The sequence below is a fragment of the Pleurodeles waltl genome, chromosome 4_1 (assembly GCF_031143425.1).
Source record: "Pleurodeles waltl isolate 20211129_DDA chromosome 4_1, aPleWal1.hap1.20221129, whole genome shotgun sequence".
Taxonomy (NCBI): domain Eukaryota; kingdom Metazoa; phylum Chordata; class Amphibia; order Caudata; family Salamandridae; genus Pleurodeles; species Pleurodeles waltl.
Genome location: NC_090442.1, coordinates 856,914,272 through 856,927,466, shown reverse-complemented (window position 1 = coordinate 856,927,466; position 13,195 = coordinate 856,914,272). Strand labels below are relative to the sequence as shown.

The 13,195-nt window shown below is 46.7% G+C and overlaps 1 protein-coding gene across 2 annotated transcripts in view; it reads right to left on the bottom strand.

The window, feature by feature from the left end:
• The window catches only part of CEP290 (centrosomal protein 290), a 1,276,764-nt gene that overhangs the window by 1,019,829 nt on the left and 243,740 nt on the right, over positions 1 to 13,195 (bottom strand). For both annotated transcript variants that reach the window (XM_069229617.1, XM_069229618.1), the window contains one exon: positions 7,956 to 8,079. In XM_069229617.1, the coding sequence (XP_069085718.1) occupies positions 7,956 to 8,079 (124 nt within the window). The remainder of the gene's footprint in view (positions 1 to 7,955; positions 8,080 to 13,195) is intronic.

Below are 13,195 nucleotides of genomic sequence, written 5' to 3'. Positions count from 1 at the left end.
TATGGATCTATCAGGAGGGGTCTCTGACGTCACCTGCTGGCATTGGCCACTCGAAGGCCTCCAGAGTGTCCCCACACCTTGGAAAACAAGATGGCTGAAGTCTGGGACACACTGGAGGGGCTCTGGGCACCACCCCTGGGGTGGTGATGGACAGGGGAGTGGTCACTCCCCTTTCCTTTGTCCAGTTTCGCGCCAGAGCATGGACTGGGGTCCCTGAACTGGTGTAGACTGGCTTATGCAAGGAAGGCACCATCTGTGCCCTTCAAAGCATTTCCAGAGGCTCTGGGACACTACACCTCCCTAGCCTGGAACACCTATTTCCAAAGGGAGAGGGTGTAACACCCTCCTCCCAAAGGAAATGCTTTGTTCTGCCTTTCTGGGACTGAGCTGCTCAGACCCTGGGAGGGCAGAGCCCTGTCTGTGAGGTGGCAGCTGCTGTAGCTGCAGTGCAAGCCTCAGAGAGCTGGTTTGGCAGTACTGGGGGTCCATAGTGGAGCCCCCAGGATGCATGGAATTGGCTCCCCATTACCAGATTTGGAATGGGGGGGGACAGTTTCATGATCTTAGACACCTTACATGCTCATATTTGGATTTACCATTGTGAAGCTACATAGAGGTATTGACCTATATGTAGTGCACGCATGTAATGGCATCCCCGCACTCACAAAGTCCGTGGAATTGGCCCTGGCCTGCGTAGGGGCACCTTTGCTAGTGTAAGGGTGCCCTCACACTTATTAACTTTGCACCTAGCCTTCAGTAAATGAAGGTTAGACATATAGGTGACTTATAAGTTACTTAAGTGCAGTGAAAATGGCTTTGAAATAGTGGGTGCACTGTTTCACGCAGGCTGCAGTGACAGTCCTGTGAAAGGATTTGTCTGAGCTGCTTATGGGTGGCAAAAGGAATGCTGCTGCCCCTAAGGATCTCCTGGAACCCCAATGCCCTGAATACCTAGGTACCATAAACTAGGGACTTATAAGGAGGGCTCCAGTGTGCCAAATGAAATTGGTAAATGAAGTCACTAGCCTATAGTGACAACTTTAAGAGCAGAGAGAGCACAAGCACTGAGGTTCTGGTTAGCAGAGCCTCAGTGACACAGTTAAGCACTATTCACAACACACACATTAGGCCACAAACTATGACCACTGGGGTCCTAACTAGCAGGATCCCAGTGAGAAAGGCAAAACACACTGACAGATAGGGTATTCATTATGAGCACTGGGTCCTGGCTAGCAGGATCACAGTGACACAGTAAAAACACACTGACACACACTCACAAACATGCCAAAAGTGGGGGTAACCATGCTAGAAAGAGGCTACTTTCTCACAGAGAGCAGAAGCAAAAAGCTGTCATCAACAGGCCTTAATAAAGAATAGTAATAGACATTGTAAGGAAATGCCTCCTTGGCATGGTTACGCCCTGACTTTTTGCCTTTGCTGATGCTAAGTTTTGATTGAAAGTGTGCTGGGACCCTGCTAACCAGGCCCCAGCACCAGTCTTCTTTCCCTGAACTGTACCTTTGCTTCCACAATTGGCACAGCCTTGGCACACAGATAAGTCCATTGTAACTGGTACCCCTGGTACCAAGGGCATTGATGCCAGGGAAGGTCTCTAAGGGCTGCAGTATGTCTTAAGCCATCCTGGGGACCCCTCACTCAGCACATACACACTGCCTCACAGCTTGTGTGTGCTGGTGGGAAGAAAATGACTAAGTCGACATGGCACTCACCTCAGAGTGCCATGCCAACCTCACACTGCCTGTGGCATAGGTAAGTCACCCCTCTAGCAGGCCTTACAGACCTAAGGCAGGGTGCACTATACCACAGGTGAGGGCATGTGTGCATGAGCCCTATGCCCCTACAGTGTCTAAGCAAAACCTTAGACATTGTAAGTGCAGGGTAGCCATAAGAGTATATGGTCTGGGAATTGTCAGACACAAACTCTACAGTTCCATAATGGCTACACTGAAATCTGGGAAGTTTGGTATCAAACTTCTCAGCACAATAAATGCACACTGATGCCAGTGTGCAATTTATTGTAACATGCACCCAGAGGGCATCTTAGAGATGCCCCCTGAATACCAATCTGACTTCTAGTGTGGGGCTGACCAGTTTCTGCCAGCCTGCCACAACCAGATGAGTTGCTGGCCACATGGGGAGAGTGCCTTTGTCACTCTGGGGCCAGGAACAAAGCCTGTACTCTGTGGAGGTGCTTCTCACCTCCCCCTGCAGGAACTGTAACACCTAGTGGTGAGCCTCAAAGGATCATCCCCTTTGTTACAGCGCCCCAGGGCATCCCAGCTAGTGGAGATGCCCGCTCCTCCGGCCACTGCCCCCACTTTTGGTGGCAAAGCTGGAGGAGATAATTAGAAAAACAAGGAGGAGTCACCCACCAGTCAGGACAGCCCCTAAGGTATCCTGAGCTGAGGTGACCCCTGCCTTTAGAAATCCTCCATCTTAGTTTTAGAGGATTCCCCTAATAGGATTAGGGATGTGGCCCCCCTCCCCACAGGGAGGAGGCACAAAGAGGGTGTAGCCACCCTCAAGGACAGTAGCCATTGGCTACTGCCCTCCAAGACCTAAAACACACCCCTAAATCTAGTGTTTAGGAGCACCCCAGAACCCAGGAAATCAGATTCCTGCAAACTGAACTACAAAGAAGGACTGCTGACCTACAAGCCTGCAGAGACAACGGACAACGACAACTGCTTTGGCCCCAGCCCTACCGGCCTGTCGAAAACCTGCAACCAGCGACGCATCCAACAGGGACCAGTGACCTCTAAAGCCTCAGAGGACTGCCTTGACGCCCAGGACCAAGAAACTTCCGTGAGCAGCGGCTCTGCTCAATAACAGCTACATCTTTGCAACAAAGAAGCAACTTTCAAAGAACTCACTCTTCCCGCTGGAAGCGTGAGACTTCACACTCTGCACCCGACGCCCCCGGCTGTTGATCCATAGAACCAATACCACAGGGTGGACTCCCCTGTGACTGCGACCCCGTGAGTAGCCCGAGACGACCCCCTGGTCCCCCACAGCGACTCCAGAGGCTACCCCTGACCGGGACTGCCTGTAACAAGGGACCAGACGCCTGGACCAAGCACTGCACCCGCAGCCCCCAGGACCTCAAGGAACCAAACCCCAGAGCAAGAGTGACTCCTAGGCAACCCTCTGCCTAGCCCAGGTGGTGGCTGTCCCGAGAACCCCCGTGCCTGCCTGCACCGCTAGAGTGACCCCCGGGTCTCTCCATTGTTTCCTATCTAAAACCCGACGCCTGCTTTGCACACTGCACCCGGCTGGCCGTGTGCCGCTGAGGGTGTGTTTTGTGTGCCTATTTGTGTCCCCCCCAGTGCTCTACAAAACCCACCTGGTCTGCCCTCCGAGGACGTGGGTACTTACCTGCTGGCAGACTGGAACCGGAGCACCCCTGTTCTCCATAAGCGCCAATGTGTTTTGGGCACCTCTTTGACCTCTGCACCTGACCAGCCCTGAGCTGCTGGTGTGGTAACTTTGGGGTTGCCTTGAACCCCCAGTGGTGGGATGCCTATGCCCAGGAACTGAGACTTGTAAGTGTCTAACTTATCTCACAATCTAACCATTACTTACCTCCCCCAGGAACTGTTGATTTTTTGCAGTGTCCACTTTTAAAATAGCTTATTACCATTTTAACAAAAACTGTATATGTTATTGATCTAATTCAAAGTTCCTAACTTACCTGTGCAGAGTACCTTGCATTTTATGTATTTACTTAAAATCTTGAACTTGTGGTTCTAAAAATAAACTAAGAAAATATATTTTTCTATATAAAACCCTTTTGGCTTGGAGTAAGTCTTTGAGTGTGTGTTCCTCATTTATTGCCTGTGTGTGTACAACAAATGCTTAACACTACCCTCTGATAAGCCTACTGCTCGACCACACTACCACAAAATAGAGCATTAGAATTATCAATTATTGCCTCTGTCAAGCTTCTTGGGGAACCCCTGGACTCTGAGCACACTATATCTCATTTTGATATAGTGTGCACAGAGCCAGCTTCCTACAGTTGCACTATGACATTGTATATTGTCCAGATTTACATTCAGATCATGCTCACTTCAAGCAGCATGGAGGTTTTAAGGTGGTATTTATAGGCACAGACAAATCATGATGTATTACATCGCTGTGAATGTACTTGAAATTTCACTTTAATATGGCTGCCTAATTAAGAATATCTTAGAGAGGGCCAACATGGTTCAGACTGGAAAATTACATATGTCTAGGATTGAAAAGAGCAGTAATTTGTGTACTGTAGAAATGCAAAAGTGTACAAGTTAATTGTATTCTTACGAAAAGATAGAGTTGGCGTAATGTTGGCTTGGGCAAGAGTGAGGGCCGCCTGCTGGTCACTGCTGTACCAGTGATCGGTTTCTCACAGGCCTGGGGGCTGCGGCAGCTGTGCTTCACCAGGTGATGGATATCTTCGCCCCGGGCAGTCGCAGTCAGAGGGGTCAGAGGGATTCCCTCTGCAGGCATTATCGTGGCCATGCAGAGAGGTTAGCCCAGGGTGGACACGTCATCAGAGTCGCCTGGGGATCCTCTCTGGGTCGTTGGTTTCTCTGGACATGGGCCAGGGGCGTTGGGTGCAGAGTGGTGGGGACTCACACTTCTGGAGTGAGATGAGAGTCCCCTTAAAGATGGTTTCTTCTTGCTTGGTTGGAGAGGTCTGCTGTCCACAGGAGTTCTTGAGCCTTCTGAGGTGCAGGGCAGTCCTCGGAGTCAGCAGAGGTCGCTGGGCCCGCAGGACGCATCGCTGGTGCAAGTTCTCGGAAGAAGGAGACAGGCCCGTGGGGCTGGGGCCAAAGCAGTTGTAGTCCTCCGTCTCTGCAGGGTTTTTCAGCTAGGCAGACCTTCTTCTTTGTGGGTCATCAGGAATCTGATTTCCTGGGATCAGGATTGCCCCTAAATACTAAATTTAGGGGTGTTTAAGGGCTAGAGGGCAGTAGCCAATGGCTACTGTCCTTGAGGGTGCGTACACCCTCCTAGTGCCTCCTCGGGAGTGGGGGGGGGGGGGTGGGGGGGATGTAAGGGCACATCCCTATTCCTATTGTGCTAAATCCTCCAAAAGAAGATGGAGGATTTTCCAAGGAGGGCGTCACCTCATCTGGTCACCTTAGGGGGGGGACATGGCTGAGGGGTGACGACTCCTTCTTTTCCTCATTATTTCCCAGGACTTGCTAAAGTGGGGGCTGTGTACGGGGGTGGGCATCTCCACTAGCTGGAGTGCCTTGGCGCGCTGTAACACCAGGCTTGAGCCTTTGAGGCTCAGTGCCAGGTGTTACAGTTCCTGTTGAGGGGAGTGTCATATTGACTTAGTCTTTTTCTCCCCACCAGCAGACACAAGCTGTGAGGCAGTGTGCATGTGCTGGGTGAGGGGTCCTCAGGGTGGCATAATACATGCTGCAGCCCTTAGAAACCTTTCCTGGCCACAGGGCCCTTGGTACCAGGGGTACCTTTTACAAGGGACCTAACTGTGTGTCAGGGCTGTGGCAATTGTGGAGACACAGGTACAATTCAGGGGAAAGAACACTGGTGCTGGGGCCTGGTTAGTAAGGTCCCAGCACACTTTCAATCAAAGCTGGCATCAACAAAAGGCAAAAGGTTAGGGGGTAACCATGCCAACAGTGGCATTTTCCTACAGTAACACAGTAACATCTCCGTTTTCAATTTGAGTTATTGTGATTGATTAAAAGTGTAGGTTTTGTGTGAAATTTGTTCTTCAAATATCTCTGTTCAGTATTGCTTCCAGTTAAGCCATATCTATTATAGGGTTTGGCAGCAGCATTTCTTCAGTTTACTGAAAAGATTTCCCGACCCAGGAAAGTGAGGTAAAGCTAGCTACTTTGAAACCTAGGTCTCCATCAAGGATAGCTCATTTGTTTAAAATTATAAATAATAATCTTCACCAATGTTTGGGGTACCAGCAATAATGACTTTGAAAACCAAAATCACTTCCATGTCAAAAATATTTAATATAATTTATCAGTGTCCAGAGTCATAGCTCTTTGTAGGAAAATACCGTTAACTGGGTGTTAGAAACCTCTTTTTTGTAACATTTCTTTATTTATTAAAAACAAATAAGGATAAGGTCATTTGCAGCAGAGCATTCTTGTTGCAGAGATCAATGTCAAAGCACACTATCAACAATAGATTTTAAAAGGAACATTTAGAATAAAATATATATGCAGCAGCTTGACTAAAGAGGAAACTTGATATTGTCACTTTAGAGTAGCACTCTCCCCAAGTCTTCTAGAAAGAAGTGCAGTGACCTTTAGCCTCATTTCAATTTAATGGACCAGTTGGGTACAATACTTTATCAATATGTTATTACCAACATACGGCTCTATTGTGAGACAGAGAAGGTTTAAGACTTTAAGGGGGTTATTCTAACTTTGGAGGAGGTGTTAATCCGTCCCAAAAGTGACGGAAAAGTGACGGATTTACCACCAGCCGTATTACGAGTCCATTATATCCTATGGAACTCGTAATACGGCTGGTGGTATATCCGTCACTTTACCGTCACTTTTGGGACGGATTAACACTCCTCCAAAGTTAGAATAACCCCCTAAGTAAGCTATCAATCAAAGAACTATTATTAAAAGGAAGTTACTCTCCATTGTGTCATATTCATTAATATTCTTAAATGCAGAATACTATGGCAAGTTCATCTACCATTCATAGCAACGATACAACAGTGAAAAAGAGGATTTAATTAAATAAGACTAACTGATTTAAGCATCGTGCATGAATAAATATCAGAGCAGATTCTACGCAGCAGGCAGTAACCTCCATGTGACAATTCATTGATCTCTGCCTCGAGGAGCATAGCATCAACTATTAAATTAACAAGAAAAAGAGTCCTTGATTTTTTCCAATGCAGTCTGATGGTTCTCCAGCAATCAGGGAGGATTGTTTTTCCTCTCTATTCTATATCAAGATATGGATATTTAGATTTTGTTAAGCCTAGACATTTCGCACTGTACAAAATTCAAATCAAGTGCTTGGAATTTCATCATCAATGGCCGAGAAAACAGAACTCTAAAACGTCCTTCTGATCTTGAATGTGTGAAGAGACCTTCAAGGAAGAGAAGTTATATCAGTGAAAACAGGGGACGAGTACTGTGTAAGAAAATGATCAAAATTAAGTGAGGAAGGGAAGATAATATCTTAAAGATCCAGCATTCTACAGGCATACTAAAGAGTTCACATGAACGATGAAACTTCTCCTCATTAAACTTGACGTCAAAGGCACTTGGAAAATCTTAAAACTATACAATAAAATTAAAGTTTCAGTTACATAATCTTATGTATGCTGAGAAGTCTATAAAAGGAACATTTCCCATTGTTTGGAAAACAAGTAAAAACAAACATGGTTTAAAAGAAGCAGTTACACAGATGAGTAAAAATAACACACTTACTCAGGCAGTAAAATGACAGTTCTTACAATAGAAAATAATGCTTAGCGCCTCTACTCAAATATGTTCTGGGAAAAAATCATTGTGAGTCGTAACAGTTGCTCTAAGGACACAACTATAGAAAAAACTGACAGACAGCCCTAGCCAGTTAAAACTCCGTCGTTTGAAATCATGTTCTAGAGCCAGCACTCTTGTCCCGCCGACCTATTTAAGGCGTGTTTTCTTTTAAGAAGTAAAGGGATTTGGTAGCTGGACCCATATCTTGGTAGAGAAGGAATCACACAGTCTAAAAAAGCATCTAGGGATCCAGGAACTGTACAGAAGATAAGTCAGACATTTTCACTCCAAATGGGAGCAGTCATGACCTCGGTACGTAGGCCGCCTGGCTCAAGTTGCAATCCTTGACACTTCCTGAGTATGCGCAAATGTTTTTGGCGTTATACGATGCAAAGTAAACCAGAAAAATACCTTTAAACTTGGCAATGTGGCTAAACCAATGAAATTCACCTTTATCCTTTTGGAGTTGAATTTTCAAGTCCTCTATAACAAGTGCATTATTTTCCATTTCTTTGGTGTATTGTCCTACTTGCTCTGACAGCATTGTGATTTGGTTGTCTCGATCCTGTACAGCCTGCAAAAAGAAATAATTTACAATGTATACCACTACAAGTACAATATTTGAAAAAAAATAATAATAATAATAAAGTGTGCATGGCACACACAATTATTAAGGTTCTATTTTATACAATTGCAACCGTACATATTTTATAAAGAATGGGAACATGAAAGAGGCAAGATAAGAATGATCCTTCGATCACTCCACAGCAAATAATCCAAGTTAAGAAGTCTACATTTTGTTTGCAAGCGTAGTCTCATTTTCTCCATCACGTAAGACACACATTCTAGCATGGCCATTATTCTTTTTTTTTATTACAATCTATTTAATTTGACATGCTCGTTCTGGTGGATACTTTATCCACCTGCAGATTCCTCCACTTAAAATAGCGCCCAGTGCACCAGACTATAACTTGAGAATTATTTTCCAATCCTCTTGTGCACCGATAGGTGGTGTTGTGCAGCTCTGCACTGGCTCCATACCACCTCGAAAAGATGGAGTGGAGCCGTAGGTAAGTACCAAAGTTCAAGATGATGTTTATATCTTAACTTTTCCTTTCCCCCAAGGAATGTGAACAATTGTTGGTAAAGGTGTGGTGAATACTCATTTGCGAGCTTTTTAGATGTTAAAAGTAGCCACTTTACAAAAGAGGGAAGAGGAAGGACAGTGAAGAATGTGCGGTTAGATAGAGTATCCACCAGAAACAGCATTACTAAAGGGAAGTAACTTGCTCGTCTGGGCACCCCAGTCCCAGGAAGGCAGAACACAGGATTTCCTCTCCTGTGGGTTTCTCATCAGATAACGAATGCAAGAGCTCACCAGAGTTCCTCTGCATCTCTCTCTTTGACTTCTGCCAAGGATCGACCGCTGACTGCTCCAGGACGCCTGCAAAACCGCAACAAAGTAGCAAGAAGACTACCAGCAACATTGTAGCACCTAATCCTGATGGCTTTCTCAACTGTTTCCTGGTGGTGCATGCTCTGAGGGCTGTCTGCCTTCGCCCTGCACTGGAAGCCAAGAAGAAATCTCCTGTGGGTCGAAGGAATCTTCCCCCTGCTAACGCAGGCACCAAACTTCTGCATCACCGGTCCTCTGGGTCCCCCTCATCTTGAGAAGCGTGGTCCCTTGAACAAAGGAGCTGGATCCAAGTGACCCCGACAGTCCAGTGGTCCATCTGTCTAAATTTGGTGGAGGTAAGTCCTTGCCTCCCCACGCCAGACAGTAATCCTGTGTACTGCGTGATCTGCAGTTGCTAGGGCTTCTGTGCACTTTTGCAAGGATTCCTTCGTGCACAGCATAGCCCAGGTCCACAGCACTCTGTCCTGCATTGCTCAACTCGCTGAGTTGACCACCGACTTAAGTGGGTCCCTCTTTTGTTGTGTTGAGATGACCGCCGTGCTCAGATTTCTTTAACGCCTGCTCAGGTGCTTCTGCGGGTGCTGCCTGCTTCTGCGTGGGCTCTCTGTGCTGCTGAGCGCTCCCTCTATCTCCTCCTCCAAGGGGTGACCTTCTGGCCCTTCCTGGGCCTGGGCAGCACCCATTTTCTTCAACCGCAACTCTTGCAGCTAGCAAGGCTTGTTTGCTGTCTTTCTGCGTGCAAACAACTCTGCATCCTCCAGCACACCGTGGGACATCTTTTGTACAAAGGAGAAGTTCCAGGCACCTTCCATTGTTGCAGAATCTTCGGCTTCTTCCACCCAGAGGCAGCCCTTTTGCACCTTCATCCGGGGTTTAGTGGGCTCCTGCCCCCCCTGGACACTTGCGTGACTCTTGGACTTGGTCCCCTTCCTTTACAGGTCATCAGGTCCAGGAATCCGTCTTCAGTGCTTTGCAGTCAGTTGTTGCCTTTGCAGAATCCCCTATCTCGACTTTACTGTCTTTTTGGGGTAGTACAGTAACTTTACTCCTACTTTTCAGGGTCTTGTGGTGGGGTATCTTGGACACCCTTAGTGTTTTCTTACACTCCCTGCGATCTTCTACACACTACACTAGGCCTGGGGTCCATTCGTGGTTTGCATTCCACTTTTGGAGTATATGGTTTGTGTTGCCCCTAGGCCTATGTCTCCTATTGCATTTTATTGTGTTATACAGTGTTTGCACTACTTTTCTAACTGTTTACTTACCTGATTCTGGTTTGTGTGTATATTTTGTGTATTATACTTACCTCCTAAGGGAGTATATCCTCTGAGATACTTTTGGCATATTGTCACTAAAATAAAGTACCTTTATTTTTAGTAACTCTGAGTATTGTATTTCTAATGTTATAGTGCTATATGATATAAGTGGTATAATAGGAGCTTTACATGTCTCCTAGTTCAGCCTAAGCTGCTCTGCTATAGCTACCTCTATCATCCTAAGCTGCTAGAACACTACTAATCTACTAATAAGGGATAACTGGACCTTGCACAAGGTGTAAGTACCATTAGCTACCCACTATAAGCCAGGCCAGCCTCCTACAACGCCTTGATAGGGTTCTCTTCTCGATAGGGTTCTCTTCTTACCTTAAGTTGCGCCAAAGAACCCCACAAAAATGTGATCTTCTAACTGATGGTCTGGTAAGATCTGTACAAAAACGTAAATCATGTTTTGGGTCCAACCGATGGAGCCTCTCCTCCTCTTCCAATGGCAGAGGGAGCAAAGAACACTGGTAGAGTGATTAGTTGCCCAACACAGATAGGAGTCACAACTTTCGGTAAGAAACCAGCCAGAGCCTGACAAAAAGTTGTGCAATGTGGATACATTGAGAATGCCTACAATTTGCTCACACATATATTTTCATTGTGAGTAGAAGCAGCTATTACTAGGCTTAAAATGTGTAGACATGAGGGCCAAATTAAGTCCCCACATTGGAAACACAAATGATTTGGCAAGCAAGGGGGTGGGTGGGGCGAGGAAAATCAAGGACAAATAACCTTTTAGAGTGCCCACTGAAAGGCCTTGCTTAGCTAAGGACAAAACAAACACAGGACATCGGACAGATTTTCCAGTTAGGGGTCAGTATCCAGGGCACCACACCAGGTTACTAACTTGTCCCAGCACCCAGACTAGAAGGATTCTGAAGAGGTGTATCTGGCTGGGAGGGTGAAATCCACCACTTTGTACAACAAACTGAATGCAGAAAATTGATGCTGCTCAACCTACATTCATGGAGGTGTAGGTTGTCGAGAATCGGGGCCCTGCTGCTCAGAGAAGTCTTCCCAAAGTGGCAGCCTAATCAGTGTAGAGATGCTAATGCTCAGAAGTTTATCAGGAAATGCCCTGCCCGTAGCCCATGCACCAAAGGAACAACTTGTGCAGGTCCGTGACAGATATCTGCTCCCCACTCCCACAGAATGTCCTGAACCTTGTCATTTTCAGTAGGGACAGCGATCCCTAAATCAATGTGAAAAGGTTTTTTGGGAGATGTCAAAAGACCAACAAAGTTGGAAGCGGAAATTGCATCTATATATGCTCCGTAGTGCCCAGAGAGAGATGGAGAAGACAGTTTATTTCTTCGCCTTCTTTTTGGGTCCAGGCAATGAGGTCTCTCCTCTTCTTTAGATGGATGTGGAGGTGCATAAAAAGTAGGCAAGACAAGGTGATGGATTGGCCTACACGAAAGGGGCGTAACTACTTTTGGCAGAAAGAAGTCATAGTGTGAAGCACCACTGTGTCAGGATAGATGGAAAGGAAGGGCGGCTTATATGACAATGCCTGCCGCTCACTCACCCTGCGGGCAGATGTAATGGCCACAAAGAAGGCTGTTTTTTTCAAAGTGAGAAGCCTGTGAGGACAATTATGGAGAGGCTCGAAAGGACTGCATATCAGAAATGTCAAAACCAAATTTAGATGCCATTGGGCACAAAGAATGGGGATGGGGGAAAGAGATGTGTAAGACCTTTGAAGAACCTAAGTCCCAAAGAAGGTTGATCAGGCAACCTCAAAAAACAGAAACTGCTAATAAATAACCTTTAAGAGTGCCCATAGCAGAGCCCTGTTGGGCCAGAGAAAGGATAAACAGGACCTCAGAAAGGGGAGCAGAAAGGGGGTAAACAGACTTGTCTGTGCACCATGCCACAAATTTCTTTCAGCAAGAGGAATATACCATTTTGTTGGAGGGACGCTTGGCAGCCAAGACTACACAACAGTCTTCGGGAGGAAAAGCTGTCAACTCTTGTTGCTCAATCTCCAGGCATGAAGGTGGAGAGTGGACAGGTTAATGTGCAGAACACTCCCCTGCTACTGTGACAGAAGATCCTCCCAAAGGGGCAGTCTGATCGGAGGATCGATGGGCATGCTCAGCAGCTCAGGATACCAGACTCTCCGTGCCCAGTCAGGAGCCACAAGGATTACTTGGGCCCGGTTGTTCTTAATCTTCTTGAGAACTAAAGGCGTACAAGAGGCCTGAGTCGCATTTGAGACGAAAAGGGCCTCTGAGCAATTTCTGCCTTGGAAACTCCAATACACAAAACTGCTGACACTGAAAAGATCTAACCAAAGTTTACCCCAATGCAGAAAGAGACCATGTGCCACCTCCAGATGGAGACACCATTTGTGATGCAGAAGACATTTCAGGCTGAGTTTGTCTGCTCTGGAGTTCAGAGATCCCACCAGATGTTGAAACACCAGGGATATGCCCTGCTGTTCCAGCCACCTCCAGACAAAAAGTCCACGACCCACTCCGCTTGTAGCACTACCATATGGCAGTGGCATTGTCGGAGATCACCTGGACCATCTTTCGTTTGACAGAGGATAGAAATGCTTTTAATGCTAGACAAATCACACTAAGCTACACCAGGCTGATGTGGAATCTGGATTCCGCTGGGGACGAGATGCCTCTGATTTACACCTCCCCCAGAGGGCCACCCTTTTCCAGGAGTGATGCATTTGTCAATTCTGTCAGATCTGGTTGGGGAAGGGCGGAAGGATCTGCCTCTGACCCAACTGAGATTCGTTAACCACCACTGCTGATCTTCTGCAGTTCCCTCTGAGATTCCCCTGATGCTGAACCCACTGGAACTTCAGGTCCTACTGCAGAGCCTGCGTATGCCATCTGGCATGTTTCACTAAAAGGATGCAGGAGGTCATGAGGCCCAGCAGCCTTAGAGTCATTCTCACAGAAACACAGGCTAGAGGCTTAAACGTTGGCATC